General features: G+C 42.1%; 1 protein-coding gene across 30 annotated transcripts in view; it reads right to left on the reverse strand.

Annotated features, from left to right (window-relative positions):
* Positions 1-18,434, reverse strand: part of FNBP1 (formin binding protein 1) — a 93,236-nt gene that overhangs the window by 45,310 nt on the left and 29,492 nt on the right. For all 30 annotated transcript variants that reach the window (XM_071454336.1, XM_071454364.1, XM_071454361.1 and 27 more), the window contains exons 3-4: positions 13,863-13,919; positions 11,243-11,390 (exon numbers count right to left, since the gene is read on the reverse strand). In XM_071454336.1, coding sequence (XP_071310437.1) covers positions 11,243-11,390; positions 13,863-13,919 — 205 coding nt within the window. The remainder of the gene's footprint in view (positions 1-11,242; positions 11,391-13,862; positions 13,920-18,434) is intronic.

Here is an 18,434-nt window from a genome sequence, read left to right on the forward strand (position 1 = left end):
TCCATATGCCTGGCTTTCCCTCAAGATCAGCAATTCATTCCAGATCATTGTAGAAATCAGTGACCCAGCTCTGGACAGGAATGTGAATGCAGACCCAGCTGACTGCTACAACAGGTTATTCCCCTCCACACACCACCCTGTAAAATAAATAATGAAGCAAACTGAAACAGGAAGAGAGAGGCCTTTCTTTTATATTATTTACTGGTAATTAGTTTTACTCAAATACAGGAATGGTGTCACAAAGTAAACTTGGAAAATAAAGGCCAGATATTGCCAGATAATCCCACTAGAATTCATGTGCTCTCACGCCCAAGTGCAATCAGATTTTACATAAATCTTAAGGAATGTGATACCTATGGTTTGCTGGGTTAAAAAAAGCTCACACTCCAGATCATTAACCTGCTACAAAATGCCACAGTTAGAAAAATCTGCCTGCAAGCACTTTACAGCTGGCAGCTCCTTGATTCCCTGCATCTTCCACTACAGCAACTGGTATTTTCCTGGGTCAGGGGAATGAGGGACATTTCAGAGCTGCCATTCTGGCTCCATCAGACATGACAGCAAAAAGCCCCAAAACTGCAATTCTCTATCATGCTCTGTCCAATAGGCTCATTTAGTTTTAAATATCACAGTAATGTTCAACATGTCTGCAAGAACAGAACAGCACCAGGGCTGCCCTGGGTGCTATCTGTGGTCCCAAACACTGTTTGCTAAGGAGGGATGCTCACCTAGAACTGAGCACAGGGACATTCTACAGCTCTGTGTGTCTGGATGGTGCTTATCTCCACAGGAAAATTCTTAAAGCAGGCAAGAGAGGCCCAGTGGCAGAAATGTTTTCCATCCTGGCACAGGCCATGATCAGCCCTGGCTCTGCTCCTGCCCTCTGAGGAGGGAGCACGTGTGGCCACTGGGCCGTGGAGGGGGAGCAGTGACAGCCTGGCACTGCTGGGACAGCAGAGACCTTCTCCAAACACTGCCTCACCACACTGTGCCATGAAAAACCCTGACATCACTGTGAAACTGCTGGGTGGCAGGGAAAGGCTCCAAGTTGATTTCAGTTCCCTTTGTAGATCCCAAGTCCTTTCAACTCCGTGTGTGACAGATGCTGCCTCTTCCCTGCCAGGGGCTCCTCGTTTCAGCTTTTGTCATTAGAGTTTAGGAAAACAGTCCCAAGGAGCAACAAAAACAGTCCCAAGGAACAACTGTAATTTAACACTACATTTTTCAACATTTTGCTAATGAGCATGAAATTCATGGAAGCCTTAACAGTGAAGCTGGAAGTAAAATGACTCTGATGGATTCATGTTGCCTTCCCTGCTTCCACCAGCCCCCATTTCTGTGCTCCCCACTTTGCTGGGGTAGGAAGGGACCTGATTTGGGAGCAGCTGGACTGTGTGAAACCCAATACTGTCAATGACCCATAAACCTCAGGAAAACAACATGCCAGGTTTGTTTAACAGGAAACAATTGCAGAGAGGAGCTGAAGGATGAACTTGGAAACAAAAGCCCATCAGATAACAGGATGTGTATTTTTAAACCTTTGTAGTTGAATAATGTCATTTTAACAAGCCATCCCCGTTACTTCCAAATTTGTCATCTCTGTAAAACAAGCTGCACAAGCTTCTGGAAGTACATACAAGAAGCAGTGAGACTGCATCCAGTTCAGATTTTGCTGCACTTTGATACTTTTTTTTTTTTTTTTTTTGGAAGTCTTCTGCACAAATGGAACGCTGAGATGTAAAATGGGCATTGTTGAAGATTATTAAATAGTGAAATATTAAATAGTGATAAATGCAGGTGCATCACATCTTGAAGAGTTCAAGGAAATACTGCTTTTTTTAGTTCAACCAATTTCTAAATATACTTATAACCCCTAATTCTTGCTGTGTTGTCCCATATATATCCTTGTTGTGAGCTAAGGCACTTCTGGTTTTGCAAATCTTTGCCCTCAAATGGTAATTTCTGCCTTCCAAAAATTCATTTTTATATACAGCACCTAAGTGGGACCTTCCAACTATCTATATTTCTTCACTGGCCCAATTTTATGGATTAGAAAAGTCAAGGCACTACGGTCAAGTGATCTGCCTAAAGTCATACAGGAAGCCTCCAGTTTCCTCAAACCCTGCACTATCTTCAACTTCTGCAAACTCATTTCCTTTACAATCCTCTTAAACAGCAAATGTCCTTTACCTTCACCTCCTCCCCTCCAAAACCCCAGCAAAAATAACTCCAAGCTCAACTATTCCTTGATAAGGTTTCAAGATACAAGTTCTAATTTAAATAAATTTCTTTGAACAAATTAAATAATTGGTATGGCAAACTACCACTCTTAGTCACAGGCATTTCAGCAGCACACAGATGAATTTAGAGTAATTCATAAATATTGCTTTTTCCCCCTCCCAAACTGAATGTCCAAACTAATGGCCCCAATCAGGCTGTTTAAAAAAAATCAGAATATGAGCGAGATATTCAATTAATAAATCACACCTCAAGTGTGTCAGTGAGACATTAGCAGCAGTGTTGGTGGCTCACATGCCATGATTTCCACCAGACTTTTCACCCATTTCCACAGAATTCTAAAAACACATTAGAAGCACAGTAAAGTGAAAAGTTTGGGGTTATTAGTGTTCATTAAGTCAACCTCCCCTAAATCACCTTGAAGTCTGCATTTTGCAGTCTTTGGCTGGCAAACACTGTGCCAACTTTAAGATTTCCCTGAGCAATATTTTATTGAACTATTAAACCAACTAAATGGCTTAAAACACAGCAGCATTGCTGAACTCAAACCATACATGTCCACAACTGTCCTTTTTCCCTGTGCTAAAGCCCATTGTGTCCCAGGGTGCTCTGAACAATCCACAATGGCCATGTTTTCACTGGACAACTCCATCCATTCCAGCTCACAGCATTAACACAATAATCCAGGTTTGAGGTGATCTCAAGAGAGTTCACAGATGAGTTTGGAAAAGATCTCCAAGTTTGAGCTCAACTCATGACCAACCATCATCATTTCAACCAGACCCAAGAGCCATTTGCAGTCTCTCCTTGAACACTTCCAAGGATGGTGACTCCACCACCTTCCTGGACAGCCCAATCCAACCCCTTCCATGAAGAAATCCTTCCTGGAATTCCAAAATTCAGTTACTTAGACTTGAGATACTTTTATCAGAGTATTAAGTCGCTCATGTGAAGACTGTGGTTTAACTCAACTTTTTAAAAGCTTTTGTTATATTCAAAAACCTCACAGCTCGAGGAATGAGCTTTTCCCTTTGCAAATGCAGCCATGGGGATTGGTGTGCTCTCCTCATTAGGATGCTGCCTGTGTCTGGAACAGCTGGGGAGCAACCCTGGCTGCTGTGCAATCAAAGACAAACCTCTCATTGACTTTTGTTGGGTTCAGATTTCAGCCGTGTTGATCAAAACCCCGGGAGCAGCGAGCGAGGGTCCCACAATGCAGAGCCTGTTCCTGCCAGCACTGCCACAATTAGGAGCAGCAGGATATTTTTGCAAAACTTCCTTGGTATGCACGAGGGTTTACACAGCCCCAGAGCTCACCCAGCAGACAACAACAGCTTGTTAGAAGATGCATCTTATCTTTTTTTTTTTTTCCCCTGACCTTTTGAGAGAAGCAGGAGAAAAGATGTTGCTAAAAGCATCTAATGAAGGACAACACATTCCAGTGCTTTTGCTGAGGAGTTCCTGGGCAATTTTAAATTAAATAATTGCCTGAAACATGTAAATTCCCAGCATGACAACAGGGCTCCTTAGGCTCTGTCTAAACTGATCCTGTGAAACCTTTTACAAAAGGCTGTAATAACACAGCCTTGTTTATCTTAAACAAACAGGAGTTGATTACATGGTTAAACTACAGACTTGTAGATCTATAGGATGTTTGTATTAGAAATAATTATAAAAACAGTCTTAATTTATATGCTTAGCATATGGTTCATTTGACAACATCCTTTTCAAGAATCCTCAAAAATATATCTAAGGCAAGGGTGCTTTATTCTCTTTTCTATTTACATGTGAGATAATAAAACAGACTGACAAAACAGTTACCTTTGGCTTCTGTAACAAGTACTCCCAGCTCACACTGATAATAAATAAAAATACAGTACTCCATCCTCCAATTCAAACTCTTATCTCCATTTTTGTTACAAGTGATTTCTAAAAAAATGGCTAGTGATTAAAGCACACCAGAGACGGAAATAAGAGAACACTATTTTTTCCTCAATTTTTTCAGCAACACTTGCAAAAATCTTTGTCAAATGTTGTTCTTTTTCTGGCTGCAAAGACAGGAAACAGTCTCCTCCAAAGAAATTTTTGTTTCCAAAAACAGCAACATGTTCTTGAGGTCTTATCTCTCTTAGTTGTAGTAAGAGGAGCATAAGACAGTCCTGTGAATGTTGACATGAAATTCATGACTATTTTAACACATATTCATCAGCTACTTGATATTGGGGCATAACCCTGTTCTCCTTTGCAATATCCATAGGAACATTATTCTTAACATGTACTCATCAACTTGGTTGAGCCTGGGACAAGTTATAAAAATATCTGTACTTAATTTGATGGAAGTATCTGCTCCTGGAGTGGTGCATTCCAAAGAAATTCCATTTAATAAGCACTATGGACCAAAGCTTCCAGAATTCCAGATCAGCTGCACATGACAACCTGAAGTAGCTGCCCCTGCTGTACCTGAGCTGTAAGAGCAGAATGATGGATGGGGTTTGGAGCAACCTGGGCCAGTGGAAGGTGTCCCTGCCCTGGGCAGGGAGCTGGAATGGGATCATCTTTAAGGTCCCTTCCAAACCAAACCATTCTGTGACTCCCTGGTGATTGGCACAAACCTAAGAGACACTGTGGCAGGAATATTCATGGTAACTTGTCATTTTCATGCTACATATGACAGATAAAGTCCTTATATTGGAAATTGGAACTCAGAACTTCTTCTCAGGCACAGAGGCAATCCTGCAGCTTCCAGTACAGCTCCATGGCAGCAGAGCTAAGGATGATCCTCAGGAGCACTCTGCTGCTCTGACCAGCTCCTGGAGAGGTCCTGCTGAACCACCTGCCCTCAGGGCAGCAAGGCCAGCAGGCCCTGGAACCAGTGAGCACACAGGTGTGGCAGGCTGTTTGGAGATCATGAGCCCTCCTCCAACCCAGCCCTAGGGTTGGTGCAGTTCTTGTCCTTAAAAGCTCACCAGTGCCCAAGTGGTCCACAAAAGCAAACCTAGGGCTTTTCAAATGGAGATTCATCATTACTACTAAAACTATGGTGTGAAAAGTTGTTTGTGCTTTTATATCCTTCAATGAAATTAGAGGAACATGCTGCTCTAGCTTCCACCTCTTCTCATTTGCAGCATTGTCACCAAGCTCTCCTTCCACTGATCCACAGTTAAAATATGTCATTTCAAATGGTCTGTGACATTCCTGTGGAAGACTTGCACTACAAAAACTAGAAAATGTACAAGCTAATGCCTCAATATGCAAGGAAATACTCTTAGTGTTTCCATAGACCCCATGCACACATTCACCTACACAGAAGTACCAAGATTTGTAACAGAAATATAAAATATTAAATGTCAGCAAAAAAGCCAGCTGAATGTGCCCACATGTACCACAGGCTTGGATGAACACCACTCTCCACAATTAACATATGCACTACTCATCTGGCTTTATTGTTGCTCTTTCTTTTCAGGCCAATCTCTGTGGCTGTACAGGCAGAACACAAAGGGAAAATGCATCCATGGCCAATGCTCAACCCCCTCAGCCTCAGGCACCTCTCAGTCAGGCACTGAGCAGGAAATGTTACTGCTCATAGGAGGCATCTCTCATCTTGGCCCTCCTAAAGGCTCTTGCTGTGCAGAGCAGTATTCAGACTAATTCACAGAAAATGGAACTACATTTGTTAGTAAACAGATTTTGTTTTCCCAATCTGATTCCTTCATGTGGTAAACAGGAGCCAATTTATTTATTTGGGCTATCATTTCACAGTTCAGTGTACCCATTCAAAACTGGGAAGAGCAGGATATGAACTCCAGTGGTCTCACCTTTGAATCCTGCTAATTCCAAAGGTCACATTATACCTTTCAGCTGGGTGGGATATTAGCATTAGTTTCCCACAAAAAAGTGTTTTGGAAACTTCCATAATAAGCACTTGCTTTTCCCCCCTCACTGAACAGCCCTTCACAGCACAATTCCATGATAACACACCAATATTTAACACAGCTTCATTGTATTTACTATCCATAATTTGGTGAAAACTGACAAACACTCCATAAGAACACAATTGATTATGAACTTTCCTAAATAATTTCTGCATTCTTAAATTTTTTTAATAATTACCACTTAACACTCTACTGATACAATTTAACTTAATGAAATACAGCTGAAATACCTCACAAGAAAGAGGATAAATATTTAGAGTAGGACTGCTGTGCAGTGTATTTATCAAGCACAACAAATTCCCACAAATACCTTTATATTTAGATTAAAATTAAGACCTTCATTCACGGGGCAATGAGCTGGAAGTGAGTTGGTTGCAAAACAAGAGTTGGGGAAAGCTTGGTTTGAATTGCATCAATGTGAAGTTTGGCAAATCACTTCCTTTCACTGTCACTCTTTTCCTTTCCCCACCCCTCACTTGGCCATTGGTTTGTGACTTCTGGAAGGCAGCAAGGTCTCTTTGTGCCCCTGCAGCACAGAGCACAGGGGCTGTGCTCCAAACACACACAGACCTTGAGGCACATCCCAAATGCAACATGGAAAAATCCATTGTGCCCCTGACAGGGCTGTGTGCTGCCACCCTGCCTCATGCCTGCTCCATGCTGGAGAAATCCTCTGGAAAACCACAGGACTCTTTGCAGAACAGGGCACTATTCAGAATGAGTGAACGTGACAGAATTCCTCCAATTATTTACTTTTCATCAACACCTGAGAACCTACAAGAAACAGAAAGTCCTCTGAGAGGCACCCCCTGGATGAATGCACACAAGGAGGGTCCACCAGAAAGAACCAGACCTGTTTTGCCCCCATGGTACCCATAAGGATTCATTCATTCCCTGTTCCCCTTCTATCCCCACACAAAATGGAATGTATTGACATCAGGTAAATTCTCTCCCAACCACAGAATCCCAGTGCTGCACCAGTTCAGTCTGCAGCAAAGCCCTTGGCTTCTACCTGACTTTCATGCTTGATTGTACGGAGCCAGACCAGCCCCAAGGGGAGGTGGAGGTAGAGGTGAGAGCAGCAGCAGTAATCAGAGGGATAGTTCATGACTCCCAAACACATTTTTAGCAAAGCTGCCATGAGCAGTGGCTACACAGAGCAGCTGCTGCCAGAGGAGGCTGTAAGTCAGACCTAGTTTGTGACCAGAGATCTAAATCAGAATGGCCCCAGGAAATAATTCTTGAATTTCTATCCAAATCACAGAATTGGATGGGTTCCTCAGCCATAGTTGGATGTATAAATCAACCATGTGCTGTGAAGTGTTATGGGAAAAAAATAAGCCAAAAACCAAAAATTCTCAATGGTTGGCTCAATACATTTCTAATGTATTGCACTAAATCTTACCTATTTCCAACCAAGAAGTGTATTACATGTCAGTGCTTGTGAAGTAAAGTCCAAACACTCATCTTGACATGACAGGATCACCACCTTCTCTTTTGTCAAAGATGGACAAGATTAAGAGCCAATTTTGTAATACTGCAGGTCACAATCACAAGGTTGGATGAGACCTTCAGGATCATCAAGGTCAAACTTGACACGTTTGAGAGCCACCCCAAAGTAAGGCTTTGGTGACATTGGGGTGACATGAAGCATGACTGCAGGAGCAAGTTCTTTCCCTGAACCACCCAGAGGTGATTCCCACCTCATTTGTGTGACTTGATGACATCTTCCAAGAGCAATTCAGTCATGGACATCTGACCTCAACAACCTCAAGGGGAATATGGATGGGACATGCACTTCACACAACACAAAACTGAAATTTGAGCTGGTAGCCAGCTAACAAGGACCCTGAGGATGAGAATTTCTCCTGAGAGAGCATGGGCACAGTAAGATCAAGAGAGTACAAGAAGAAGTTCAAGTGAGGAACTGCACTCTATAGTTTCACTTCACTGGGCAGCTGGGAAGAACTGAAACAACACAAGGAGTTCTCCATCTCACTGTGTGAAAAGCAGGCAGGGTGTGTACATGACTTAGTGTCTGTGAGGGCAAAACAACTCATTTGACAACATTGGGAGCAATCTTATGGAAGAGGAATGTGTAAAATGATAAAGTCATTGATTTACCTTTGCTCCTAAAAATATATAAGTTTCACACAAGGAGCCTTTGCCTGATTTTTTGTAACTACTTTCTAAAGGTCAAAAGCCATCATGCAACAAAGCACAGGATCTAAAAAATGTAAAGGTAACCCAGAACTCTCCCAAGTTCTAAATCAGATGAGAGGAAAAAGGAGGTATCTCTCTTTTGAACAACAGCACCAAAGCACTGACCTTGCACATCATCCCACTTGTCCAACGTGCACAATTGTCCTGTCCTGGTTTTGATCAGTTGCTTCTTTCCTTATTTTCACCACTAGCAACCATCTTTTATAGAAAAAACATGACATAGGCAGCCTTCAAGGACACCTTTCAGGGAGCCAAACAAACCCAATATATGTACAATTTGCATGCCAGATGAATTTTACCCACCATAAAGCCAATGTAAGACACAATACAGTATCAGTTCTGCACCACTTCCAGGCCAAGGAAAAGCCAAGAAATGATTTATTACTGTGTGACCCCAATCATCTGCTGGTGTAATTCCACTGGAATCAACAGAGCTAAATGAGCATGAAAACAGAGCAGAGCAGGCAGGCACCAGCCCCCAGGTGTTCAAAGATGACCAGTCACACTCAGTGCTCACAACTCCAGCAAACACTCCTGTGCATCAAAGGGGTTTCCTTTGGAAACAGAAGCTGTATTTAGAAATAGTTGAAAAAGTTCTTCCCTGTGAGGGTGCTGAGGCCCCAGAGAAGCTGGGGCTGCCCCATCTCTGGAAGTGTTCAATGCCAGGCTGGCCAGGCCTGGCACAGGCTGGTCCAGTTATCCCTGCCCATGGCAGGAGGAGAATGGGATGAGCTCTAAGGCCCCTTCCAACCCCATTCTGATTTGTCTGACCACCTTCTGCTGGACTTGAGTTCATCTTTCACACATTTATAGTTATGACACCTCTGTGTGTATCATTTCCATCTTCCAGGTGGGAAAGTAAAACCAAAAGAGCAGAAGTGCTTATCTACCACAGCCATGCTGAAATCACTGGAAATTTTACCCTTTTACAGGTATTTGAACACCTGAATGACTTAATTCAAGACTCAGTGGAGAAGAATGTGGGTCTCCCAACTCCTACACATGGACCCAGCCCCAGGAGTGGCTCATCCAAATGATTCTTTGGACCTGGAGCACAGCAGCTGATGGCAGAACAAACAGTGAGCATGAGAACTCTGCCAACAAAATTTCTGGAAATACCAAGTCATTCATTAATTGATACATAAAAGGTTTTGCCTAAGCTGCAGCTCTCTGTAATATTTACACAACATCCACCCTCCCCTCCTGCAGATCTCAGCAGGATCAATGCTGTTACAGGATGAAGTGAGAGGCTGTGCATGAAAAATGCCCGAGGGTGGGAACAGTTTCCTTTTCAACACCATTTTCTCAAGAATGAGAAATCTACAGGAACCAGACAAGGATTCCTAATTCCTTTAAGATTGATTTATGTTGCAAGAACAAAACAACTGTGACTGACAACTGTTTTCTGTTAAAGGCCAGTAATTATCAGCAACAGCAGGTAAATACACTCACTTGCTTTTTGCTGTTCCCCTGTTCTTATCACTAGGCCAATATTACACTCATTTTCCTGTCATTCACCCCTTACTTACATGAGCCATACTTACTAGAAAAGTTTACAAACAAAACAAAAAGCCAATAGTTACTGCTCAAATTCTTTACAAGAAGTATTGCAAGCCCTCTTCCATGGTACTTAAAACATCTAGATAGTCCAATCAACTTATATACCCATGTAATTGAAAAAACAGGCAAAAAACAAGAGCTGATAGAAAAATGCCACACTAGAATGCTACTTTTTTTTTTTTCTTTTTTTCTCCTTTTTGCACAGATCCACGCTGGATACAAGGTCACAGAGGGGCTGAGAAAACATTCCCATCACAGTTGTATGTAAAACATCCTTCCATGCTGAAGATTACACACCATTCTGCAGATTAAAGGTATGTCAATATATTCTTTTCCTCTGCTGACAGAATTATCATTCTAATGCTATACTTAGAAAAAGGTGGTGATTTCCAGGGCTCTGCTCCCACACAGCACCTCAACACATGCTTAGTGTTTAGTGGGACTATTTATAAATGCATAAGTTCTGCAGGAGTATTTTTGCACTTTCCAAAATAGACCAACAGCTTGGAAATGAAATATAATGCTCTGATGCTCCCTTTGCACTTTGCTTAGTCATTTTATACCTGTTCTGTGAGTATTTGTAGTGCTTAGAATCCTTCTTCTATGCTCACACATCCAGGAGATAAAAGGGTTCAAGGCAAGGAAGGAAATCACATCTCAACTATCCATTTTACAGAGCTGGTGATGTGCAAATTAATCAGCTTTGATCATTCCTGCAGCAGGCACACAGGTCCCTAAAGTACCAGCTGCAATAGAGCTCTAACATAAAGCTATTAATTGTACCAGTCTTGAAGGACAACAGGTTGAAAAACCACATTCCACACCTTCTCCAAACAAGATAAATCACCTATTTCTTATCAAAATAATTTTTAAAGAGTCCCCTTGGCCAGATCTGGCTGAGAAGCACAAAAAATGTGAATCAAAATCCAAATAATTCCCTCAATCAGCCTCAGCACTGCAGTTCCTCTATTTCAGGCTTTACACAGTGCTGCTGGACTCTTCCCCAAGCAAGCTTTTGGCTAGCAGAGCCTTAAGCACAGATGGGTCTCTGACCTTATTTAGGAGGGATTCTCCTGCAGGCATTCCTGTCTGATTTTATAACATTTGATTCAAATGGTTCAGCGACTTGGCCAGGGCACATAACCCACTTCTTTAATGCTTGGTTCATTAGCACAGCTCATGTTTATTAACTACAAATAAATCTCACTTACCATTGAACTCCACTACCACTAATTAGCTGTCTTAAATAGCAATTCCTTGTGAATAATAAATCAAGAAGGATGAGTTACCGATTTCCTCTCCTGTTTCAGCTCCTGCACGTAGCGCGTTAACTCCGCAGTGATCAGAGAGGTCATGTTCTCTGAGATCACCTCATGCTGGCCAGCATAGTCATTCATCTCATTTAAAGTGGCTAGGAAGGCTCTAGTTGATGTGTACCTGCAAAGGACAGAAAAGCATTTTTAGTCTCTTTATTTTCTGACAGACACCCTGCAAAGGGAGATGGGATCCTCCTTAAGCACTTAGCATTGCAATGAATTAGCACAGATTCACTGGAAGGAATTTCTCCAGAGGAAGCCTGTCCCACACACTGACAGTTGTCTGATAAGTCTATCTCAATTTAGACAGTTTGACACTGGCTCTTAAAATATCACCACTTGAGAGTGCCAGGTTCTTTATCAGCACAGCTCTGGGGCTTCAGTTTTCTAATCTCTACTCACCAAACATTTCTAGTTGTACTCTCTCAATTCCTACAATTCAGTGCACAGAGTCATCAGTATATCCTACCTGGAAAAATCCTGTCTAAGCAAGCAAAATTTTGGCCAGCATAGCCTAGAAAAGAAAGTTTTTCATAGTGTAAATTTGATTTAAATCAGATATAGTTTATAAAGTTTTCAAATAAATAGAGTTTACTAACCAGCTGTTCATTGTCAACCCATATTTTTTTAGTACCTTCCATCACAAGGTTTATTTTTTCATATCAAATAATCTCCCATACAGCATTCCATGTATTATTGAAAGGAAGAAACATCTGTGCACACAAATTTTGAAGCAGCAGATTATGTCACTGGTATATTCAACCCAGTGCCAAAAGAGCTGCATTTAAATACCCCAGCTGGCTGTGCTGGGCAGCTGGAAGCCAGCAGCAAGACACTACTACATACCAGAAAAACTATTGTTGTTGTTATTATTATTATTATTCTAATTCTAAAATAGTAGTGGCCTGCACTGGTAACATCACCTAAAGGTGAAAAATCAAAGCAAAGGTGGAGATATTTAGAGGAAATAGAATGGAGTGGTAGAAGTAGGGATGAAAAAAGTATCAGCTGAAAATAAAAACAGGAGCAACTAAAAAGGGGACTAAAAACGTTACAAGCAGAAATATTCACAGTCAAGATGTGAAATGAGAGAAATCCCAGTTGAAAAAAAATCCCAAGATATAAAAGGCACAGAATTAGAGACTGACAATGAGCTTGAAAAAGCTGATTTTCAGCCAGGTTGTCTCCAAGCAGCATCTGAGGCACCCAAAGGTCACATGACAAATCCCCAGACATTGTTTTGAGACATGAAGTAACCACACTGAGGTGAACACTGTATTTATAAAGGGCAAAGGATGCTCAGGATCTTATGTGCCACATCACATAGAATCTTTCAACTCCAATATCCTTTTTCAGCAATGAAGGATGTGCCAAAACCCATTGTAGTAAATTCAAAATACCCATTTATGGTAGAGCTATCCAAAGGCAGATTTATTCCTAATCTTGGGTACAGACCAAAACAGCCACTGTGCTGGTAACATAATCTTCCTTGTGTAAATATCAATATCTCAGGAAACAATGGCATAAATAACCAATTCCCAAACAATGTTCCTAAACATAAATTAAAAAGCAAGCAAAAAGCTTGTTATCTCTGTTACACAAGCCACTGGAGTAGCTGTAGAGAGCAGCTTGGAGGGCTGACCCAAAAAATCTGTATTAATATAATCATGCAATTGGAGCCATATCCAAACTCTTTTGAAACATGTCAAATTTCAAGGTCAAGGGTTTGAGGCTGCTGCTGGGCTCTCCAGAGGCAGAGCAGCCTCCTGGAGCACCAGGCTGAGGCTCAGCCCCTGCCATGCCTTCCTTCATTACAAAACCCTGACGCTGAGAAACTCAGGGGTCACAGTGCCCTAAGGGGAAAGGTTCTCACTCTGATTTAGAGCCTGCTGGGAAGCTCATCTTCTAGAAAATTCTCCTTTATTCTCCCCAAGGGCAGGAGTGTTCTTAGGGACCTGTGGTGTCTCATCTCCTGGACTTTGGTGCTCTGCCTGTGAGCACAGCATCAATCCCCTGCCATGGGGACAGGTCTGAGCAGGGGAATCACAAGCAGACAGGTGAGGCTGTGCCACATCCTTCAACAGCAGCAACCCCAGGACACTGGGAGTACAACCCTGATCCTCCACCCTGCTCTCCAGGAGCCACTGTGGTGCTAGAACATTACTCCTTTTGTAAGTTACTAATCTGTGTTGTCAGCCTGTTTGAGTCATTTAATACTTACACAGAGTGCTTGAGTTTCATGCTAAAATTAACAACTGCTTCTGCTCCTGCTGAAAGCAGATATGAATTTGGTTGTTCACTTCAGAGAACCAGGATCAGTCTGGCTTGAAGGTTTTAAGGCACATTAAAAAACAAATGAAACCAAAACCCCAACCCAGGCATCCAGAAAATGCAACATAAGGGAACTGAGTAGTTACAGGGCAAATCCATTCCTTAGTATCTACCCCACAAGCCTGTTTCTGCATCTGTGATGGCTGTATTCTTACCCTTGACATTAAAACCTTGGATTTACAAGCCAAATCCTAGATGATGACCCAAACTTTGCCATTCCTTCATCAATGTGTGCTCACCCAGCAGGGGATCATGAACATACCTGTATTCTTCCTCCTCTTTGGAGTTCTTCTTGGGCTGGTATTTCTTTGAAAGATTCCTAAAATTAAAAATAAAGAGACATAAAACAAAATTTTAAAATATCCTTTGAAGCTTACTGATGATCTGTAGGTGCACACACATTCTGTGAGGCTGTAGTTTTTATCTGCAGTGAGCAGACACCTCTCCTGAAGCATGACTATAATCAGGCTTTGATTGTGCTGTAGTGACACTCTCAGAATGGGCTGCACACTGCTCCAGTCTCTATCTACAACAAAGCAGCAGATTCTGAACCCAAGAAGTTGCTAAATTAAGGTCATGAAGTTGATACAGCTGGGTTCTGGTTCTGCTGATGCACTGATCTCCTTCACCTGATCTAGGGGAGAGGTTCTTTTAGAGCAGGAGTCACCCCAGGAAAGGGAGATCTGAAGCAGCAGATGACATTCTTGGCCAGGCAGGTTTGCCTGCATTTAGCAGGATGATTAGAAGGCAAAAAAAACCTTCACAAAGCTGTGGGAAGCTGAACTGAGATAGCAAAAGGGGGTTCATTTTGTGATTATCAACTAATGCTGGGGGAAGTGTGACATTTGATTATCCTAATTAGCACAGATGATTGTATCTCATTATCCCCCAGCCAACTACTGATTTAATTTTAAAACACCAATATGCTCTTGGAGTGATTGTATCTTAAATAAGAAACCTGAAGCTTGCTGTGAGCACATCTGACAGTGACTGGATGGTTTTCATTGCCCCACAAGCCTCTCATCAGCAGCAAACCCAGGGATTTGGGAAGGTGTGCTGCCCACCTGGCCCTGAGTGCCCCTTGCTGGTGTCAGCACCAGGATGCACATGGCACTGCAGCACAGCACAGAGCTGAGCAATTTTAAGGATGTTTCAGTGCTCCTCTGTCCTAAACTGAGCCCCATTACTCTGTTCTCTCTGGCAGCCTCTCACCCTGCTGGGAAAGGGAAGCCATTTGGTTTAGTTTTACAAGGTTGTTTCAGTGATGAAGAGCAGCACACAGGGAGTATTGATGGAATCATTGTCCGAAGGAGGACTGAGTTTTATCAACTTATCCATGCCAAACCCTTTGGAGAAGTCCCAGAATACATCAAGTTGTAAAGAAACTGCTTTTTCAGAGGTGTAACCCATTCCCTGCTGATGCTGGTTTTGCTGCTGACTTGGGGACAGCAGGGCCTCCCATCTCACATTTCTTATTCCTTTTGTTCTCCTTGAGGAATTAAGGAGCATCTGCCCCAACAGAGGAGTAGCCAGAACGCTGGCAGATTTGCACAGACAAACATGTGTTCCTCAAAATTTAAGTATCTTGACTGGAAGGGATCCAAATGAGTATCTCCCTCTCAGTCTGTGCCTTCTCTCCAAGAATATGCTCTGAAAAATTAACTTCTCTAGTTCTGCAGCTTCCACCAACCACCAGAATGGGAAGGGTTCTGCAAACTGTTCTGCATGATGAAAATAAATTTTACAGCACCCCTTGTATGCCATGGGAATGCCTCCTTCCATGCACCAGCTTGAAGGGGAAAGGAAAAACCACAAGAAAAAAAGCACAGAAGGCTACAGTAATAAGGCATTTTCACACAGTCAAACTCCATCTCCCTGCACTGTCAGGCTGCCCAATTAATTCTGACACACACAGCAACTGGCTTCCTGTGAATCTTTAAAAGTGCAGAAATGCTACAGAGCTGGGGGGGGGGAAAATCCACAGTCTGCTTTCACAGACAAAAACCACTTACCAAGGATTAGCATCTGGGTTAAACACTTCATTATCTTCTGTGCAATTTACACAACACACAAATGGAGTCTATATATTGAAGTTCTCTAATTAATTTTTGCTGTTTTCAAAAATCAGACGTAGGTTTAACCAGGTACACACAAAAACCCCCACAAGTGCCAGTGAATCCACAAGTCCTGGTGCAGTGGCACCACCAGCACTGCCCAGGAAGCAGTGACAGTGACACCTTCAGTGCCAACAATGATTACAGAGGGAGCTGACACATAATAAAAGCAGCTCTGGAAAGATTCTGTGCCACTCTGAGCACCCATCTCCACGAGTATTTCTATTTGCCTTTCATTCTGCCTCATTTTTTCTGCCTTTCCAGCTTGCTTCTCTGCTCCTATATTTCAACTTGGGTGACAAATGTGAGAGAAAGATGTCAGACATCAGGGGTTCTGATTCTCAGATTATCCTGACACCTGAAGCATTTTTTCCAACACATTTTCCTTGAGGCCATCCATCCATCATCACATTAGGCAAGGGTTCTGACACCCTTTGTGATGCTCTGAGTGCATGTGCTGCAAGGGAAGTGACAAGGACACAGCAGCTCAGCACTGGGAGCACAGCATCCAGCACATCTGTGTCCCATGGAAGTTAAAATACCTAAAAGAAGCATTCCACCATAGTTCCTACATTCCAGCCTAGCTTAATGATTCAATAAATACAATGCAAAACAATTAAGAAAATAACCAAGTCAGATCTGGACTCCCAAACCAGGCTAATTGTACTTGGGATGTAAGTCTAACCAAAAAATATTAAATATACATCTGCAGAATTATAAAGAAATGTCTTTAAATAGAAGAAAATTTAACTTCAATAGATGACCAGGCTGAGATGTAGATAGATAGAGAGGAGCAATAGCTAGTTAGGTAACCCAGGGATGGAACAGAAAGTACAAGTTGTACAGAAGGAAATAAATTTCAGCAGCTTTACTTACACTACAAACAAAATTGAGTTACATCCACAGGAGTACCTGGAGTTAACCTGCCTCTTTTTAATAACATTTTCTGCATGTTATGACATGCAGTGATGTGATGCAGCCCTTTTACACCAAATTGATGTGGTACAAAAAAGGTTTGCACCAGGCTTAAGGACCCTTATTAAATAAAAGCAGATACATGATTTATTATTCTTTTTTAATGTCCAGCACTGTTTTACCTCAACACTTGACAAGTCTACATTTTTTGGTTTTTTCTTTTATACTTCTTAGGTGTCTGCAAGCAACCCTGTGTTTAAGAGCTCCTTGGGGACAGATGTATTTGTCCATAAACCATAAAAATACAGAGAGGCAGGAAACAAATAGACCATGTTTTTTGGGAAGTCTAGAACAGAAGAAGAAATAAAGCTCAGGAATTCATAGTTTCTACATAGCCACAGGTAAAACAATCTTGCACTTTTGTTTATATGTTGTTTGAGTGTTTATTTTAATAATTAAGCTCTTTATACCTGGAATTTGTCATCCTGAATACCCCAGTGAGTCTAGTGCAGGATTGTTCCTAAGACAGGCCAGCTCACCCAGATACTCTGCTGGGCTTTCCCAGTCCAGTCACACTCTCTGTAATTCACCCTCTGCTCCTCTCCATAGGATGTGAGCAATTTGTTCCTGCACGAGTCATTTTCTATTTCCTGCTTGTCTGTAGCAGAAACCCTGGGGAACCCTCCTGGCATTCCCCTGGGAGAGCACACAGCCATCAAGGCAGGGATTTATCTGCAACCAGCTCCTCATGAATCACAGGCCACTGTGCATCTCCAGTCCACTCAAACACAAGCAAATTCTGGGTGAGTTTTTTTTTTTTTTTAATAGAAACTCTGTTAAATACACAGATCAAATGAAACCTCAGATCCCATAACTTTAAAAGCCAATAATAATGGAAAGAGTTCTCAAGATTTATTATCACCATGCAAACAAAAGGTGAGTTAACTGGAGGGGTTAGGAATAATGATTCCTGCACTCCCCCTCCCAGTTAACACCAGCACTTCCAGTTGAGGACTGGTCACCAGTGGCTGCCAACAATGTTCAGCAGGACCCCCCTGTGTGCTTTACTCCCTTCTCACCCCTGATCAATTCTCAGTTTTTTCTACCTCACTGGGAAAAGCAAGGTGATATCTGCTCCTCTGGGAGGGTTCTTAGCACCTCTTCCCCAGGACCTGACCTCAAGGAAGAATTTTTCTGTGTCTGATTCACACATTCTCATCTCCGACTACAATCAAACCAGACATGGACATGTAGAAAGTACCCAGCAGCAATTATTTGAGATAAATTCACAAAAATCTCTGCTCTGAGAGACAGAGATCAGGAGACACCTCAAAAGATCATAAAACTGTAATTCAAATCTCAGGCTGTAACCTTCTTAACTACATAGGAAAAATTACCAAGGGCTGGGGCTGACTTTCTGACCTGTAATTCCTCCCCATGCACGTTCAACAAAGGCCTGTCTTAGTAAAGGAAAACCTAAACTTCTCCTAACAAATGATCATTATTCCATTGAATCCTTAAACCCTTCAGCATTTTTGCACAGCAGCCCCAATTTCATGGAAAACATTACAGTGCTGTCCTCAAAGCCTGAGCCATTCATCATGCATAAACTGTGAGTAAGCCCTAGTGTGCTGCTCAGCCACCTCAACAACCTCTCTTTGTGCAAAACATATCATTACTAGCAGATATAATACAACAGCATCTTAAATTAACTTTTACTTTCCAATCTCTAAATTAAAGTTATTTTCTGAAAGCCATTATTATAAACAAAATCACCACTGACACAGCAAAACTCGAGTTGATTA

The sequence above is a fragment of the Agelaius tricolor genome, unplaced genomic scaffold (assembly GCF_023055355.1).
Source record: "Agelaius tricolor isolate 1412-34295 unplaced genomic scaffold, bAgeTri1.0.p SCAF_38, whole genome shotgun sequence".
Lineage (NCBI taxonomy): Eukaryota > Metazoa > Chordata > Aves > Passeriformes > Icteridae > Agelaius > Agelaius tricolor.